Below are 16,448 nucleotides of genomic sequence, written 5' to 3'. Positions count from 1 at the left end.
AAGACATTAACATTGGTATTGCCATTTTTATATCAGCAGATTCTATATATAACACTATATTGATCAAGTAGCATGTGAAGAAGCGCTTTACCAGGGACTTTTCACCAATCAGGTTCATTAGAATGCTCTAATTGTAAAATCCATTTAGTTTTTTATGAGATTTATCCATCACTCCAGATTGATTTTAGACAATGCAAGTCAAAAATAGTCCCCTCTACCCCACAGAAATTAGTAACTCCATTTAATCCCCTTGTCATTTTCATCTACATGAAAACGGTCTGATGGAAAAGTCCACCAGAAATCAATCATAACACGTCTAACCTCTCCCTGGAATGGTTTATCCTCCAGCTCCTGCTTTATTTTTCCCTGACAATATTCTTCTCTCCATTTTTTTACCCCTCTGTAATCAAATCTCCTTATTCTCTCAGGAAAGTAAAGTTTACAAAGTCAACCCAATAATTAATTGGCTTAATAAATCTTTTCCCAATCCCAAATATACAATGAAAGGGCAAGTGTAATACGGCCACTCCCATCCATCTTATTCATTTAAACAATCCAACCAAATGAACCAAACATTGGTTTTCACCTAGTGTTAGCAACATCCAGCTCTTTGAACTCTCATTCCAGGGAGGCGGATATTTTCCATAGTTCTCCACTTGGCAGCAACTCAAACCAGTTTCCCCTTTCCCCTGGAGCAGATCCTCAAGCAGTACAGGAAGGGAGCTGCGTTTACACATTAAACTCTAAACTATGGTATAAACCCACAATCACTAGATTAATCAGACAAACCGTATTTCAGAATGAAATGAATTGTGATTTAAAAAACACGAGTTACCAGTTACATTCCATTCAAAAAGTAATTCATCAGTAACATTTATAACATTAGTAACAAAGAAAACAAAGTTCTTCCAAAACATCACAACCTGTTTTCCGTGTGTTTCCTGATTAGTAAGGAGGAAACAGACCTTAATCCAACCTTACTCAATCTGTCCCTCCCAATATATTTGCTTATACATGCATGAAGTTGCTTCTGTACCTGAGATTTCAGGCATGATGTTTGTTTAGTTGTATGAGGCATGTTTTTATAATTGAGTAATTTTTTTATAAAATAAAAGGTAAAGGTTCCCCCGCACATGTGTGCTAGTCGTTTTCAACTCTAGGGGCCAGTGCTTATCTCCGTTTCAAAGCCAAAGAGCCAGCGCTTGTCCGAGGAGGTCTCCGTGGTCATGTGGCCGGCATGACTAGACGCCAAAGGCGCACGGAACGCTGTTACCTTCCCACCGTAGTGGTCCCTATTTTTCTACTTGCATTTTTACGTGCTTTTGAACTGCTAGGTCGGCAGAAGCTGGGACGAGTAACAGGCACTCACTCTGTTACGCGGCACTCGACCCGCCAAACTGCCAACCTTCTGATCTACAAGCTCAGCGTCCTAACCCACTGAGCATAGTCACCCGCAATTGCTGGCCTTGAAATGTGTTGGAACATTATATGCCAAAGGATTGGGATATTCTGGGATTTGTAGTTCCAATTTATCTTGAGACCCCCAGATTTTAGAAAAAGGTCCAAAGAAATCTATTGCTTCTTTCTAAAGTAGTGGCACGATTATTGCTTTAAAAAAACACACAAAGTTGGACATATTTAGTAAGATGTGCAGGACTTCAGGTCTCATTCCGAGCGCTCTTCTCAACACTGCGAATAGGAAATCGAATGCTTTTATCAGCTTGTGCCACCGAGACCTGCTTCCTCCACAAAAGGAGAGCAGAAAAATGAATGAGATGAAAGGGCAAACCCAAACGTCGCGTGACCTCGATCAGCCGGGAGACAACGCCCCCTTCCCTTCCCACGAGCGCGAAAATAGGGGGAGGTTCCGGCCAACACCCCCGCACCCACCCCCACCCGACGAGTCAACGTTCCGTGTGACGTCACCAACAGACCTTTCGGGGGAACTTCGGTGCCAAGATTAGAATGTACCATTTTTTCCTAGAGGGGAGGAAGAAACACGCATACTGAGCCTCTAACCCGGAGTTGCTTTCTCCGTTTGTTCCCTGGCGTGGAAGTTGCCATTTTAGCCTCCTGCTGCTGCTTCCCTTCGCAGGTGTGCCAAACGCCTTCCATTCGTCGAGAGGAGGAAGCCGAAGGAGAAATTCTTCAGTTCCTTCTTCCCCCGCTCTCATCTTACTCTTGGAAGATGCGCTTGCGTCAATGCCGGCAGGAGCCGGGTGTGGTGGCGGGGGGGGGGGGGGCGAGTGTACTTCTGGTGCTCGTGTTCCCGGTCTCAGCTATTAGCGGCACTTTCCGTGGGCTTCTCCTGGGCTAGCGTCTTTCTGCCACTGCAGCGGGCAGCCGAGGCTCTTTTTTTCCCAATTCGTGCCCCTTCTGCGGGCTCTGAAAGGCAGAAAGAAGTCGGCATTGGCGTAGAGCAAGGTTAGCTTTTAGCCCGCTCCCGTTGCGGAGCTGTTTCGTTTTAATTTATTTTTTTTTCATCTGTCTTCGTGTGCCGTCCGTAGCGTTAATTATGTATCAGAGCTCTCTGAGGTCCCTATGTTCAGCCCTGTCTAACCTCTGCTGCACTCCTTCTTCCGCCTCTTCCTCGACGATGCTGCTCCGTTCGCCGGCTCCAGTGAAGAGAGCCCTCTCCCCGTCTGCCCTCCTCGCCTCTTCCTCGGCTACCGCCGGAGTTCCGCGCTGCAGTCGCCCTGCGCCAGGCGGTTCGGGAGCTGCCAATTCCCAGGCTGGTGAGTCTTTAGAACAGGGGTCTTCAAACTTGGCCCTTTTATGACTTGTGGACTTCAACTCCCAGAATTCCTCAGCCAGCCAGACAGATGAAAAAAAAATTAAAATGAAACAGCTCCGCAACGGGATTCCCAGGCTGGTGAGTCTTTAGAACAGGGGTCTTCAAACTTGGCCCTTTTATGACTTGTGGACTTCAACTCCCAGAATTCCTCAGCCAGCAAAGCTGGCTGAGGAATTCTGGGAGTTGAAGTCCACAAGTCATAAAAGGGCCAAGTTTGAAGACCCCCTGGTTTAGAACCTTCGGGGCTGAAGGTTCCGTGGCTGAAATGTTGGGGTTCGAGTGTCTTAATATTCAATGCCCCCCCTCCGCCCCCCCACCTCACTCCAAGGGAGCGAGAAGGAAGTCGCAAGGGTCGGTCGAGAAACTTCCCTGCATTCTCCCTAATGCCTTGAAAGGTGATGCCCCGTTTTATGGGTAGCATATGTAGACAGGATTACAGGTAGTCCTCGACTTACATCGGTTCCTTTAGTGACCGTTCAAAGTTACCACGGCACTGGGAAAAGCGACTTAATGACCATTTTTCACCATTCCAACCCTTGCAGCATCCTCAGGGTCACGTGATCAAAATTCAGAGGCTTGGCAACTGATTCATATTTATGACAGTTGCAGTGTCCCAGGGTCATGTGATCACCCTTTTGCGACCTTCTCACAAGCAGAGTCAATACAGAAACCAGATTCACTGAACAACTGCCAGGACTCACTTCACTGTGGCAAGAAAGGTCATAAAATGGGGCAAAGCTCACTTAGCAAATGTCTCACTTAGCAACAGAAATTTGGGGCTCAATTGTGGTTGTAAGTTGAGAATTGCCTGTAATCCTAAATTGTGACGGGAAGCCGGGTTTCCGAGATCTTGCCATTACACTGACATTTGGGGTGATTGCTTTTGGTTGATCTGGGAAATGCCTTCTTTGCTTCTGGCTGCCAGATTCTGTCTTTGCTGGATCCAAAGTAGCTGGTTGAAAATGGATGTAGAGGTAGTCCTTGACTTATAACAGTTCATGTAGTGACTGTTTGAAGTTACAACATCATTGAAAAAGTGACTTCTGGCCATTTTTCACATTTACTGTACAACCCTTGCAGCATCCCCACGGTCAGGTGATCAAAATTCAGATGCCTGGCAACTGACTCATATTTATGACAATTGCAGAGTCCTCTAGTCATGTGATCATCCTTTGTAAACTTCTGACAAGCAGTCAATGGGAAAGCCAGATTCACTTAACAACCATGTTAGTAACTTAACAATTGCAGTGATTCACTTAACAACTGTGGCAAAAAAGGTCATAAAATGGAGCAAAATTTACTTAACAAATGTTTCACTTAGCGACAGATATTTGGGCTCAATAGTGATTGTTAGTCGAGGACTACCTGTACAAATGTTCTAGACCCAATAAAAATTGAGAGCCATGAGATATATAGATTGGTTGCTAGGATAATTAAAAGCTGCTTTTCTCAACTAGGAAAGACAAATAAAAAAAAGTCAATGAATGACGTCTGTTAGATATCCAATATCATTTGTTCTTTCAGGCATCACTGTTTTCCTTGGGGGAAAAAAGATTTGACTTTCTAGTTTATTTCTATAAACTATTCCTGGGATTTAAGATTATATCTGTAATAGCCCTGTCCTCTAATTTTACTAAAGTTTCTTTTAATTTTCTAATAGGTATTAAAGGTAAAGGTAAAGGTTCCCCCGCACATGCGTGCTAGTCGTTTCTGACTCTAGGGGCCGGTGCTCATCTCCGTTTCAAAGCCAAAGAGCCAGCGCTTGTCCAAGGACATCTCCGTGGTCATGTGGCTGGCATGACTAGACGCCAAAGGCGCACGGAACGCTGTTACCTTCCCACCGTGGTGGTCCCTATTTTTCTACTTGCATTTTTACGTGCTTTCGAACTGCTAGGTTGGCAGAAGCTGGGACGAGTAACAGGCGCTCACTCTGTTACGCGGCACTCGGGATTCGACCCGCCAAACTGCCGACCTTCTGATCGACAAGCTCAGCGTCCTAACCCACTGAGCTTAGAGTATGACAATAAATGGGCAAGACTATAGCATGTATTACAATATATTGCCCTGTCCTCTAATTTTACTAAAGTTTCTTTTAACTTTCTAATAGGTATTAGACTATGACAATAAATGGGCAAGACTATAGCATGTATTACAATATATTGTTCCATGTGTTTTGGGTATGAAAATACTTATTAGTAAAGTTACCTATTATATTTCATTTTCAAATTATGCAGATATGTGATGCATGTCTGTCCTGAGGGAGGTAAATATGTAAAGTACAGGATACCTTGTGTACCCTAGCTAAGCAAAGGATTTAGATAAAACTGCATTTTATCTACATATAATATACTGATAAATTATGTTTCCCTGTTTATTGTAATTTGTCAACTGACATGTCCAGCCTTCTTATAGAAATGACAACTACTGTTTTTGAGCCTAGCCATTTGACCTACCCTGAAAGTCACTAAATCACAAAAGATAGGTACACAGATTGTGAACAGCCATAATGTGATTTATTTAGCTTTTGTGTAAGATACTATATTAATCCAGGTATTATAAACCATGATGTATGGCTCAGTATAATATGATTATCAAACCAATTATAATATGCTTAACAAACAGTTATTAGGGCTTGCACATACTTTAATACAATACATAAAAGAGCAATTATATGACCTTTTCTTTAAAGGTGATATGACTATGTTCTGTGGTTACTCTGTTAAGTCCAATGAATATCCTTTAAGCCTTATCTGCATTTTTGCTATTTCTTGTAGCTCAATTGCGATCTGTATAAAGATTAGGGAGCAATAGTTTATCTAGCTCACTAGTTCTTTCTGCTTCAAGAACTTAATGTAAACTTGATAACATAGTTGAAATGGCACATACAAAAGTCACTGCCAGCTGTTACCAGCTTCTGACTTGTTTGTCCAGCTCAGTCTTGCCCAGCCTAGCATCCTCCAGATTTATTGGACTGTTTTGTGCTGAAGAATTGCTGCAGTCTAGGATAATTCAAGGGTATAGGTTATGGGAAGCAAGACTATTAGTAATTTGTATACTTCCTTGCCATAAAGCAGAGGATATATGCCTTATTCTTAGTTGAAGGCCAAATCCAACTTTTGGGTGCTCTGAGTCACCCTCCAGATAGTAGCTGAAACAAAGATACAAACTAAATTTGATTTCATGTTAAAATTATTTATAGTTAATATAATTCTCCACTGCCTTATCCACCTAGACATTAAAGTAGTTGTTTCAGGTTTGAAACGGTTGTTTCACATTCAAAAGGGACTGTTTTGATATTTTAAAAGTATTTTGATATTCAAACAACAGTCTCTACTTTGAAACATTATTGTACACCTAAAAATTTGCAAACAACCTAACAAACCACAAATTTATTTTTTTAATACTTTCAGGGTAATGTCTACTCAGAAATAAGAGCACTACTTCAGCTCTTTCAGGATTGTTGCTATGTTAACACTAAAGAAATTTGTCTTTTTCATAAAATGGTATAAAAGGGAAGAAGGCTTGCCTGCAGCTGTATCCCTGATATCTTTTGTCTAAAGACCATCCTATCTACATTTCTTGGAAATCTTCTCAAATAGGTGATTACGGAATGATTCAAAGCATTTTTTTAATCTCCTAATTTGATTTGACTGAGTTAATCCCAATGTACCCTTATGTTGTCACAAGTCTTGTTCAGAATTCCTAACAAAATCCTTGCATGGCAAAGAGAAGATTCCAATCCTTGGCATCTCCAGTTTAGCAAAGATCAAGTACAAAGAATCTGAATCCTGGAAATTAACTCCAGTCAATACTGGACTAGATGGATAAATAAATAGTCTGAGTTTTTAGCAACTTTTTAAATAAGGCGATTCAGGATATTGTCTAGAGAACTTCTAATTTAATATTTTGAAATGAGTTTTCCATCGTTCAGTACTGTAGGCAAACAAAATAAGCCAACATTTGAACATTATTCAGAACAAGGTATGCTGTTAAGATATGTAGCACATGAAGTTTACATATAAAATGCTAAATTTTATGTATCTTGGGTATATCTTTGTTTACTTGAAGCCAGAGATATTAAAAGTGCTGTAGTCTTACAGTGATTTGCACAAATTGCTCAGGAACTGTAATAGCATATCAGAGGCACACATCTTCCAGAAAAAAACCCCAAGCAAATAAGCAATTCCCAATATTTTTCAACTGATACTGTGAAAGAACTCGGTCTATACTGCCTTCTGGAAAACTGTAAAGGAGGACTCTATTTAAATATCCAGAACTAAGTTGTTCCAAAGTGTGCCCTCAAAACAATACTTTGCCCTCTGTCTCGGAGCGGGGAGGATATTCTTGAGATTCCCATTTGCTTAGCCTATTAAAACCCATTGCAGAATCCTCACACAGGTGTTATGTAGTACACTGGCAGCTTTTGTTCATTATTAGGCAGGTCGTATCAATTGCAGCTTCTAAGTAGTTTTCAAAGGCAGCCCTGTCGCACAACAATAGTCAATGCAAGAAATTATGAAAGGCATAGATTACTGATGATACCACACTCCAAACTGGTAATCACTTTACTTAGTGGCTTCATGGCGATATGAAATAGTAGCCCTTGGATAGCCCATAACATATTTGCATCCTGACTTAGGAAATTAAATATACCTAGTTATTATAAATCATTGCTAATTTTTAATATTATATAAAAATAAGTTTTTGTTATAGAAGCTGGTTTAACAATCTGCAAAATTACCAGCAATAATCTGAATATATAATACATGTTCAATAGTATTTGTACAAATATTTATAAAAAATATATAAATGATAGCACACATGGGATCTTGCAAATATTTATCAGAGCTTATATCTGTAACATCAGCAGTTACAATTGCCACGATAGCCCAATTATTGATTGGTGACATTCTAACCCAAAGCAAGCTTCACTGAGCTTATTTTCTGAATACAAATTGCTAGAATTGCACTGTGTAAAGGGGACTAGTGATTGCTGTCAGGATCTGGCTGGTTCTGTGGATATTAATTGTCTGCGTTGAACAATCCAGTACCATTGCATAAGCACTATTGAGTAACCTTCTGTAACTTAGATAGGCACAATTAAGCAACCTACTTATTCTGCTGGAAGCAGCAATATTCAACTGTACAAGGTTAGAAGCAGCTAGTGGACTTTCATACCATTATTTCCTAAGCTCTGCATATTTTAAACTTTTGTAAAAGATTTACAGTTCAATATGAAATATTACGTGCAAACTACTGACAAATTACATCTGAAGGCATAGTTTGTAAAAATATCTAATAAGGGAATAAAACATCGTATTTAAGGGGAAATGTTTTATAACCAAGATATCTAGAATTTCAAGAATATACAGTTGTTAGATGTTTGCTGCTGTCTGATCCATCAGAGAATGTACATATTTTTAGAGTAAGAGATGAGTTCCATGTTAAGGTTTTGCTGCTGCATACTATTGCAATGCAGCTGTAGGAGTTTAAGGATTGATATCATTCTGCTGACAAGAATTAGACAGAATCAGCCTCTGTTTTAAACTGGAATTACAAATACCTAGAATATTGCAGCATCTCCAAACAATTTAGCAAAGAAGGCTTGGCCTGGTAATAACAGATTGCTGTCTAAAATTGTAAGTTGGGTTGGGAGGAGACACAGGACAGTCTCAGAGTTATGTAGATTGGTAATTTCAAGAAATTTTTGTTTCTGATATTAGTACTGTTGATACCAAAATGCCTAAATCCCTCCAGATAGTTCACAAAGGAAGGGGAAAGGAACAGCTTAATTGTGGGTTAAAATAGCTTTGAAATATGAACCATCTTTTCTAGCTAAGATTTGTCTTCAAAATAACAGTTGCAGGCATATCTTGAATAAGGCTTTCAAGATGCACCCACCACTCCTGCATAATATTAAATATGCAAGTAAACTTGGGAAATTTTCTGTTCTGGTTATATATACCATATGCAACTTATCAATTGCATGGGGAGGGAGAGAGATCTTGCTCATATTTATGAAAAATACATGTTAAATGACTTAACCATTCTTTGAAGATTCTGTGCAATAAAGTAGAATGATGAAAATTGTTTCAGGACCAGAAAACTTCATGAAGTTTTTGCAGCAGTATGAATTTTGATGAACAAATCTGTTGTAGCTTTTCAAATAATTTAAATAGATTGAACTTTCTCTGTGAAAACACTAAATATTTTAAGAATAAGGCATTATTGTACAATGTGTACTCCTGGAGCTGATGTTCATTTGCCACTTGCATTTCTCTACTGCTCTACTAAAATTGGTTCTGAGCAGCAAGTTTAGGAAGTCATTTTGCATATTGTACAATGAAATTACACCTATATTTATAGATGTATGTTAATCCAAAATAGTGATTTGGTTTAACTCGGAAAGCATAATTGTGGTGAACAGAAGTGCACAAATAAACTGAGATCCAAGTTAAATTTGTGATTTAATTCAGAATCAATTTGATTTAAATGTGTGGCTTGATTTAAAAGGTAATTTGATTTGAATTGGTGATTCATCACTGCTGAAATAAAATCATCACAAGTCCACTGAATCCAGCAAACTGATTCAACATAGTATGTGTGTTTATTTCACAATTAGAATGAAGATACAATTTGAAGAGTGGTTTTGATTGCAATGCCTTTAAACAAAATCAAAGCTGCGTGAAGCTATAATCATGACATGGAGGAGTCTTAAAACTTATTAGAACCTTTCAATTTTTTTCAGAACAAAACCAATCAATTATGTAGACCACATATCCTTCAACGTGAGATTTATAATCTAAAAATGGATTGCTCCAGGGGTATCATCATTTTTAATTTAACTTGTCATGATAGAATTTTAAGATCTTAGAGATAGAAAGAAATAACAAAGCATTCCTTTGTTCCTAGTCCAATTAAAAACATTTCACATTTTGAAAGGGTTGTTGTTACCTCAGGACATGCTTCAAAGCACACATTCTGCTTTTGGGTGTGTTGCTGTTCATGACTCACTTTCAGTGTTTTCTAATATTTATTTTATTTATGTCATCTCAGCCAAATCTTGAAGAACATCTGAGAATTTAATTGAGAGAACACTGGTAAAAAGAATCATTGCTTATTCACTGGACTAAATGTGAAACAGCATGGTGGATACTGATTGTATAAATGGACTCATTAAGGAATTTGCCTGAAAAATCACATAAATCAAGAATAATTTTCTATTATTAGACAAAGACTCAGGAATTCTGGGAGTTGAAGTCCATGAGTCATAAAAGAGCCGAGGTTGCCTACCCCTGACCTAGTCAATTTATGAGACTGAAATATCAAGGTAGAGAAAAACACCGAGAATCACTTTAGTGCCGTGGTTTCCAACCTTGGCAACTTTAAGACTTTTGGACTTCGACTTGCTGAGGAATTCTGGGAGTTGAAGTCCACAAGTCTTAAAGTTGCCAAGGTTGGAGACCCCTGCTTTAGTGCAAATGTGGCTGGAGAATTCTGGGAGTTAAAGGACACCTATAATAAATTTGCTAAGGTTGAAAAACACTGCTTAGGTGAGCAGGAACCCTATTCTTAGGCTGAGGGAAACAGCTGGCTCTAAGCAGTTCAGTCAGGTTGCAATAAAAGAGCAACAAATGATGAGTCATCAGAAAAAGCACACATAAACTTAGTTTTTATTTAAGCTAATAGTGATAATGGATTTTATTTTTGTTTTTTTAAAAAAAAAGCTGTTTCAATGGGAAGTTATATAAAAAACCACTAGGTGTCTCTTGTGTACCAGTGGCATAGGAAAAGCTCACACATGACTTTGGAGGCTGGCAATTCTGTGTGCAATTCTCCATAGAGTTGTTTACCACTTGTGTTGATGTTGACGTATCCATCCAATTTATCAGGTAATTATTGTTTCATATAACTAGGAACTTTCTAAAATATTACCTTTTTGTTATTAGAAAGTCCACTTTTCAACAAAATGCCACTTGAATAACTCTACAGGTCTATAAGTCTGAACTCTTTAACTTTTCCTGCTTTGTGAATTATAAACTGTTGTTGGACTAAAATAGAATTACAAAGAGCAGTCGGAGGAAACAAGGAAGATAATAAAGTGTCCAAATCTTATTTCCCTATTTTAAGGCTAGTGGGAATCATTATTTTGCAGCCTTGAAAAGATTAATATAGGCTTTGCTATTACTAGAAGCATATGGGGAAAAAGTTTATCTTTTGACACTGGAAATCATATGAATAGCGTCTTTTTAAGTGCAAGGTAGCTTCTTGGTTCACATGCAGCGCCTAAGATGGTGGTGTTCAGATTGGCAGGGGCAGGATGGCACTTGATTATATATTATAAACAGAATTTAAATCACCATCTTACTAGTAGTAGGATCATGGGATTATGAGGTGTCTAGTATCTGCAGAAAAAATAAAGCTATTGAAAAGCCAGAGCACAATTTTATATTGCAGTTTTTTCCATTTTAATTTTTATTTTATCTATTTAGCATATCTCCTTGGGTTTTTTTGCAGAGTATTGCTGATGTCAGGAAAAAATACTTTGTAAACCCAAGCATTTGTTTAAAGTACATTATAGGAACATCTTTTTTATGAAAGTAAGAAGTAGAAATGAATGAGCTTTAAATTGATTTGTGATTATAACATGTATTTGCTGGTTAATAAAGCAGAATATTTATGATTTAGCTTTCTTGTGAGATTGGGAAAAAATAAAGTTCTGTGTTCCATGATGTGGTATGTCAGAAATTTTGTAGGCTGAGTTATTTAGCAAGAAGCAATCCTGCTGGATTACTGTCTCAGATTTAATAGCTGCTACTATTGGCATAATTAGCTGTGATATACAACTTGGTAAAAATATTTGAAATGTGATAGATCACCTACAAATATCAGTCCAATAAATGAAAGAGCTGAATAGGCAACTGGAAAAAACTGCAACTGGTTAGGTATAACATAGGTTGATTGAAACTGTTTATAGAGATCATAAAAATTACTAAGTGAAATATCTTAAGAGGACAGCACAAAAAGGGGAACTTAATTTTGTGGTATTTAAAAGGGGAAATGAGTATTGCGTTGTTAACTTCATATTGAAAAATATGCTGTCAATTGTGCTTGCTTATATTATATAGCATACCTCTTAACATTGGCTGCAAATTTTGAAAACTGAGGTTCATTATATCTGGAGACTACCAGCACTATAAAGCTGTCATATTGTATGTGAACTCTAATGATGAATGCATTTGTTTTGATCTGAGAGAAGTTAACAAATAAGAAATTGGAATTGCTGTACTAAAATTCTTCTTTCCTTTTCAGGGTATTCCATGGGCAACAGTACAAGTAGGCTGTATAGTGCACTGGCAAAGACTTTGAGTAGCGGTGTCATTACTAAACATCAGGAGTACTTGGAACAAACAGATCCTGAGTTTCTGGATCCTATAGATCCTAAAGATCTGCTTGAAGAATGCCAGATAGTTCTTCAGAACCGTCCAGCCCGGCTCCAAAGGGATTTTGTGGACTTGAGGACCAGTTTTGTCAGAAATCATCAGCCCATCAGAGTTATGCAATGGAATATACTTGCCCAAGGTACAATCTTAACTAAGAAATTGTATTTGAGCCTTGTAAAATTCATTTCATTCAGTTGATAGATCTTTTTATGTATTCTTTAAGTTAGCAGATTTGGGGTACTGGAACAATTTTTTAATTAAGATATCTCAAATCTACAAACTTAAAAAACCAATTACACCTGTACAACTGGAATTTCTATGAAATTCAGACCAATTTTATTTTTGAAGTTCTGATCATTGCAGTGAACCCACAATCATGTAATATAACCTATATATTATTCTTCTGAGGTGATCATGACACCTCATATGTCATTGGAAATAAAAAAAATACTGTCAGCCTGATTATGCCCCATGGAAAGTGGGGGGAACATCTGTACTGCCTTTCTCTCAAAGGATGACCCAATGGGTCATAGATAGTTCAGTTAGCCTATAATTATCAGAATTTGCAATCAGCACGACCAATCAAAAACACATAGTAATGGATGAGATATAATTAAGTTTGCTACCTAAAAGCCCCTTTCCTTATTTTCTGGGTACAAACTTGTTTTGAATGTCAACTTTTCAATATTTATTTTTAAAAAATCAGCCAGAAAGTAATAATTTTATTACTTTTTATTTTATCGTATCACTAACAAAATGGCAGGATCATCAGTCAGAGCAAAGATTTAAAATGTTGATAACTCACAGAAATAATAAACCTGGAATATATAAAGATTATCCAAATATGAAATTTATTGCCAATGTCAGAAAGTATCTTAAAATATTATTTTAAAAAGTAGAATGTGAAAAGTGGACAGACACCCTGACTTTAAAATAGCCAATAAAATATATGAGGTGCTATGAACCAGAACGACATCGTGAGCTGATCATAGTAGTTTTACTTGCCTGTTCACAAGAATTGCACCAGACTGCGCTCTCTTGGAAACAACCAGATAAAGGCTCCAGGGATTTTAGGGGGGGATCAAGACTCCTTCGCTTCTTCCTCTGCAGGGATTCCAAACTAGCCAGTCTCTTAACTCCACCCACGCCCACTCTAGCTGTAGATTCTACCACATATTCTGATTCATATGTGTTTTTACCTTAGATTATTCCTTATGTATGAATTAAACTGCTGTTTTTTAAACTTTTGGTTGATATGAATCCAGTGGAGTTGTCACCTTGAATTTATCTTTGGATAATGTGAAATGTATCTTCTTTTTCATGATTTATGTTTGGAGGCATAAATCAAGTAACATTTATTCACAAAATGGTCATTGCAATGTAGTAGTTTTTGTGTCAGCATACGAGTTTCAGTCCCATGGTTTAGAAATATACAAATATAGTTTAGGATATTAAAATAAAATGGATGCATAAATAGGGTAGAATAATCAACTTTAGGCTTTATTTTGAATTTACTAAGCAAAGCGAAATTGGAATTGCAAAATTGCTGTTTCACTAGATTAGGAACAAAATTGTACTAGTCAGTGTCTGCCATTCATGAACAGATTTGAGCAAGGAAGACTAAATTTGTCATACAGTTCTGTAGTACTAGATGACTAAAAATATACCAACAGTTTCTACAGAATTCCACTAAGAGTATGGATTGGACTATTGGTTTTTATGTATTTTAATGGGAAGGAAAATATTTCCTAAAGAAAGTTTTCTTAACTGATATATTTTCTTCATTCCAGCTCTTGGAGAAGGCAAGGACAACTTTATCCAATGCCCCATGGAAGCCTTGAGATGGGAAGAAAGGAAGTGCCTCATTTTAGAAGAGATCCTTGCTTACCAGCCCGATATCCTCTGTCTACAAGAAGTGGACCACTATTTTGATACTTTTCAGCCATTACTCAGTCGGCTAGGCTACCAATGTGCTTTTCTTCCTAAACCATGTTCTCCATGTTTAGATGTGGAATGTAACAATGGCCCAGATGGCTGTGCCTTGTTCTTCCTTAAGGACAGGTTTACACTAATTAATAGTACCAACATCGGGTTGACAGCAATGAAGTTCAAGACCAATCAAGTGGCTATAGTTCAGATCCTGAAATGTAATGAGACTGGGAAAATGTTCTGTGTTGCTGTCACCCACTTGAAAGCTCGCAATGGCTGGGAGAGGTTTCGATCTGCTCAAGGTGCTGATCTTCTTGAAAATCTAAAACAGATCACCCAGGATGCAGAGATCCCTCTTATAGTCTGTGGTGATTTCAATGCTGAGCCTACAGAAGAAGTATATAAGCAATTCGCTGAATCTAGTCTAAACCTAAACAGTGCTTATAAACTGCTGAGTACAGATGGGCTAACAGAGCCTCCATACACCACATGGAAGATCCGTCCTTCTGGAGAATGCAGTCATACAATTGATTACATCTGGTATTCACAACAGGCCTTAAAAGTAGATGCTGCCCTCAGCCTTTTAACTGAGGAGCAAATTGGACCCAATAGGCTCCCATCTTTCCATTACCCATCAGACCATCTATCTTTAGTATGTGACTTCACCTTTAATGAAAATCCAGAGAACTTTTTAAGATTAGGTGAAGTATAAAGCAGGATAGGGAATGTTTTAATGTACTGTGTTTGTACAGGCAAAGACTTTTACCATGGACTTCTAAAGATATGTGGGGGTGGGATGGGAAAAGTATTTATGAATGGAGAATTAATAATCTACTCCTATAGCCTTGACTTTTTTTTTCTTAACTCCGTGCTTTGACAAAAAACAAAAATATGCCTGGCTAGCTGCTTATGCTGTTTCCTTTTTTTCTGAAGAAAAGTACTGCAGTTATTCAATTCTAATTGTAACAAAGTTTTTCCTCCCATATCTAAGCTCTTGGGTTGTAAAGTAAAACAGTTGCACTGCATGTAACAGCATTGTCCTGTCTGTCAATAGTCGGTCAGACAAATACCCAGGGTTCATCCCTCCCATATTAGACCGAATGACCAAATTTTGTTCAGCATAAAGTTTAATATGAGCCTCAGTTAATTTTTTTCTAAGGTTGTCTTGAATTATGCCTTCTACTTGAATAAATTGTTAATCTCAAACCTGCGTATTGCTTTTGAAGATATTTCAAAGTGTATTAGAATTTCTACAGTTGTTCACCTACATGGAAAGTAGTACAGGAAGTCCTCGACTCAACACAATTGAGTCTCAAACTTCTGTTGCTAAGTGAGACATTTGTTAAGTGACTTTTGTCCCATTTTGCAACCTTGCTTGCCACAGTTAAGGGAATCATTGCAGATGTTAAGTTAGTAACTTGGTTGTTAAGCAAATCCGGCTTTCCCATTGACTTTGTCAGGTCACAAAAGGTGATCACATGACCCACCCCACCCCCCAGGACATTGCAAACATCCTAAACGTGAGTCAGTTGCCAAGTATCTGAATTTTGATCACATGACCATGCAGATGCTACATCAGTCATAAATGTGAAAAATATTCGTAAGTCACTTTTTTCAGTGCTGTTGAAGCTTTGAACCATCACTAAACAAACTGTTGTAAGTTAAGGACTACCTGTAGTATTATGCCAAGAAGGATTTGTACACAAATCTTTGTACACAAAGATTTCTCTAATGCCACTCTAGTTACTTCCCTGAAAAATTGTGATGTTGCCTTTTGACTGATGATCCATCTTCCAATGTGTGAACCGCAGGTAATGTATCTGCAGACAACTGGCTGTCCATACAGATTTCTGACCTAGGTTTGCTGCTGCAGTTAGTTTATGAATTCAGAGATTATTTGTTTACACAGTCAAGTTTTGGTAAGGATAAGGAGCCCCGATAATATTGGATTTCTTTAGGCTTGATTCCACCCATTTCCCTTTTAACTATTTCAGCAAAGAATCATTGAAAATGGGACTCCGCATCTCAGGGCAATGACCTCACTGTAACAGGCTGCAGCCTTCTGGCTGGAAGATTAAGTGTTCTGAGCATTCCTTCTTACCATGAGGTGGAAAAGAATTTTTTGTCAAATTGTCAGAAACTGTCATACAACGTATAGCCTATCAAGATGGAGATAGAAGGGTTCTGACTGGCTTTCAACCCTTCCATATTGCAGGAGGGCTCAAAGCTGGTACCACTCTTTATTTCAGGGGTCTTCAAACTTGGCCCTTTTATGACTTGTG

At 38.1% G+C, this 16,448-nt stretch overlaps 1 protein-coding gene across 3 annotated transcripts; it reads left to right on the top strand.

Moving 5' to 3' along the window:
* Nucleotides 1-2,209: 2,209 nt before the first annotated feature.
* NOCT (nocturnin) lies at nt 2,210-15,370 on the top strand. 3 transcript variants are annotated; one of them, XM_081333166.1, is made up of 5 exons: nt 2,306-2,424; nt 2,622-2,735; nt 10,522-10,686; nt 12,107-12,376; nt 14,028-15,370. In XM_081333166.1, the coding sequence occupies exons 3-5, from the start codon at nt 10,659-10,661 to the stop codon at nt 14,876-14,878; spliced, it is 1,149 nt and encodes a 382-aa protein (XP_081189292.1). In that variant the 5' UTR covers nt 2,306-2,424; nt 2,622-2,735; nt 10,522-10,658; the 3' UTR covers nt 14,879-15,370. The 3 variants fall into 3 exon arrangements, with proteins under 3 accessions (XP_081189291.1, XP_081189292.1, XP_081189293.1); XM_081333165.1 differs by lacking the exon at nt 10,522-10,686 and having other exon boundaries at nt 2,210-2,735; XM_081333167.1 differs by lacking the exons at nt 2,306-2,424; nt 2,622-2,735; nt 10,522-10,686 and adding an exon at nt 6,205-6,393.
* Nucleotides 15,371-16,448: the final 1,078 nt, after the last annotated feature.

This window comes from Vipera berus (genome assembly GCF_964194415.1).
Source record: "Vipera berus genome assembly, chromosome: 7".
Taxonomy (NCBI): domain Eukaryota; kingdom Metazoa; phylum Chordata; class Lepidosauria; order Squamata; family Viperidae; genus Vipera; species Vipera berus.
The sequence above is the reverse complement of the archived record's forward strand: the minus strand, read 5'-3'. Positions and strand labels throughout refer to the sequence as shown.

Excerpts from the sequence above, each read along its gene's own strand:
- NOCT (XM_081333165.1), top strand. The coding sequence starts at position 2,516 with ATGTATCAGAGCTCTCTGAGGTCCCTATGTTCAGCCCTGTCTAACCTC. Across the intron at positions 2,736-12,106 it reads AGCTGCCAATTCCCAGGCTG|GGTATTCCATGGGCAACAGT; the intron begins GTGAGTCTTTAG and ends TTTCCTTTTCAG. Across the intron at positions 12,377-14,027 it reads ATGGAATATACTTGCCCAAG|CTCTTGGAGAAGGCAAGGAC; the intron begins GTACAATCTTAA and ends TCTTCATTCCAG.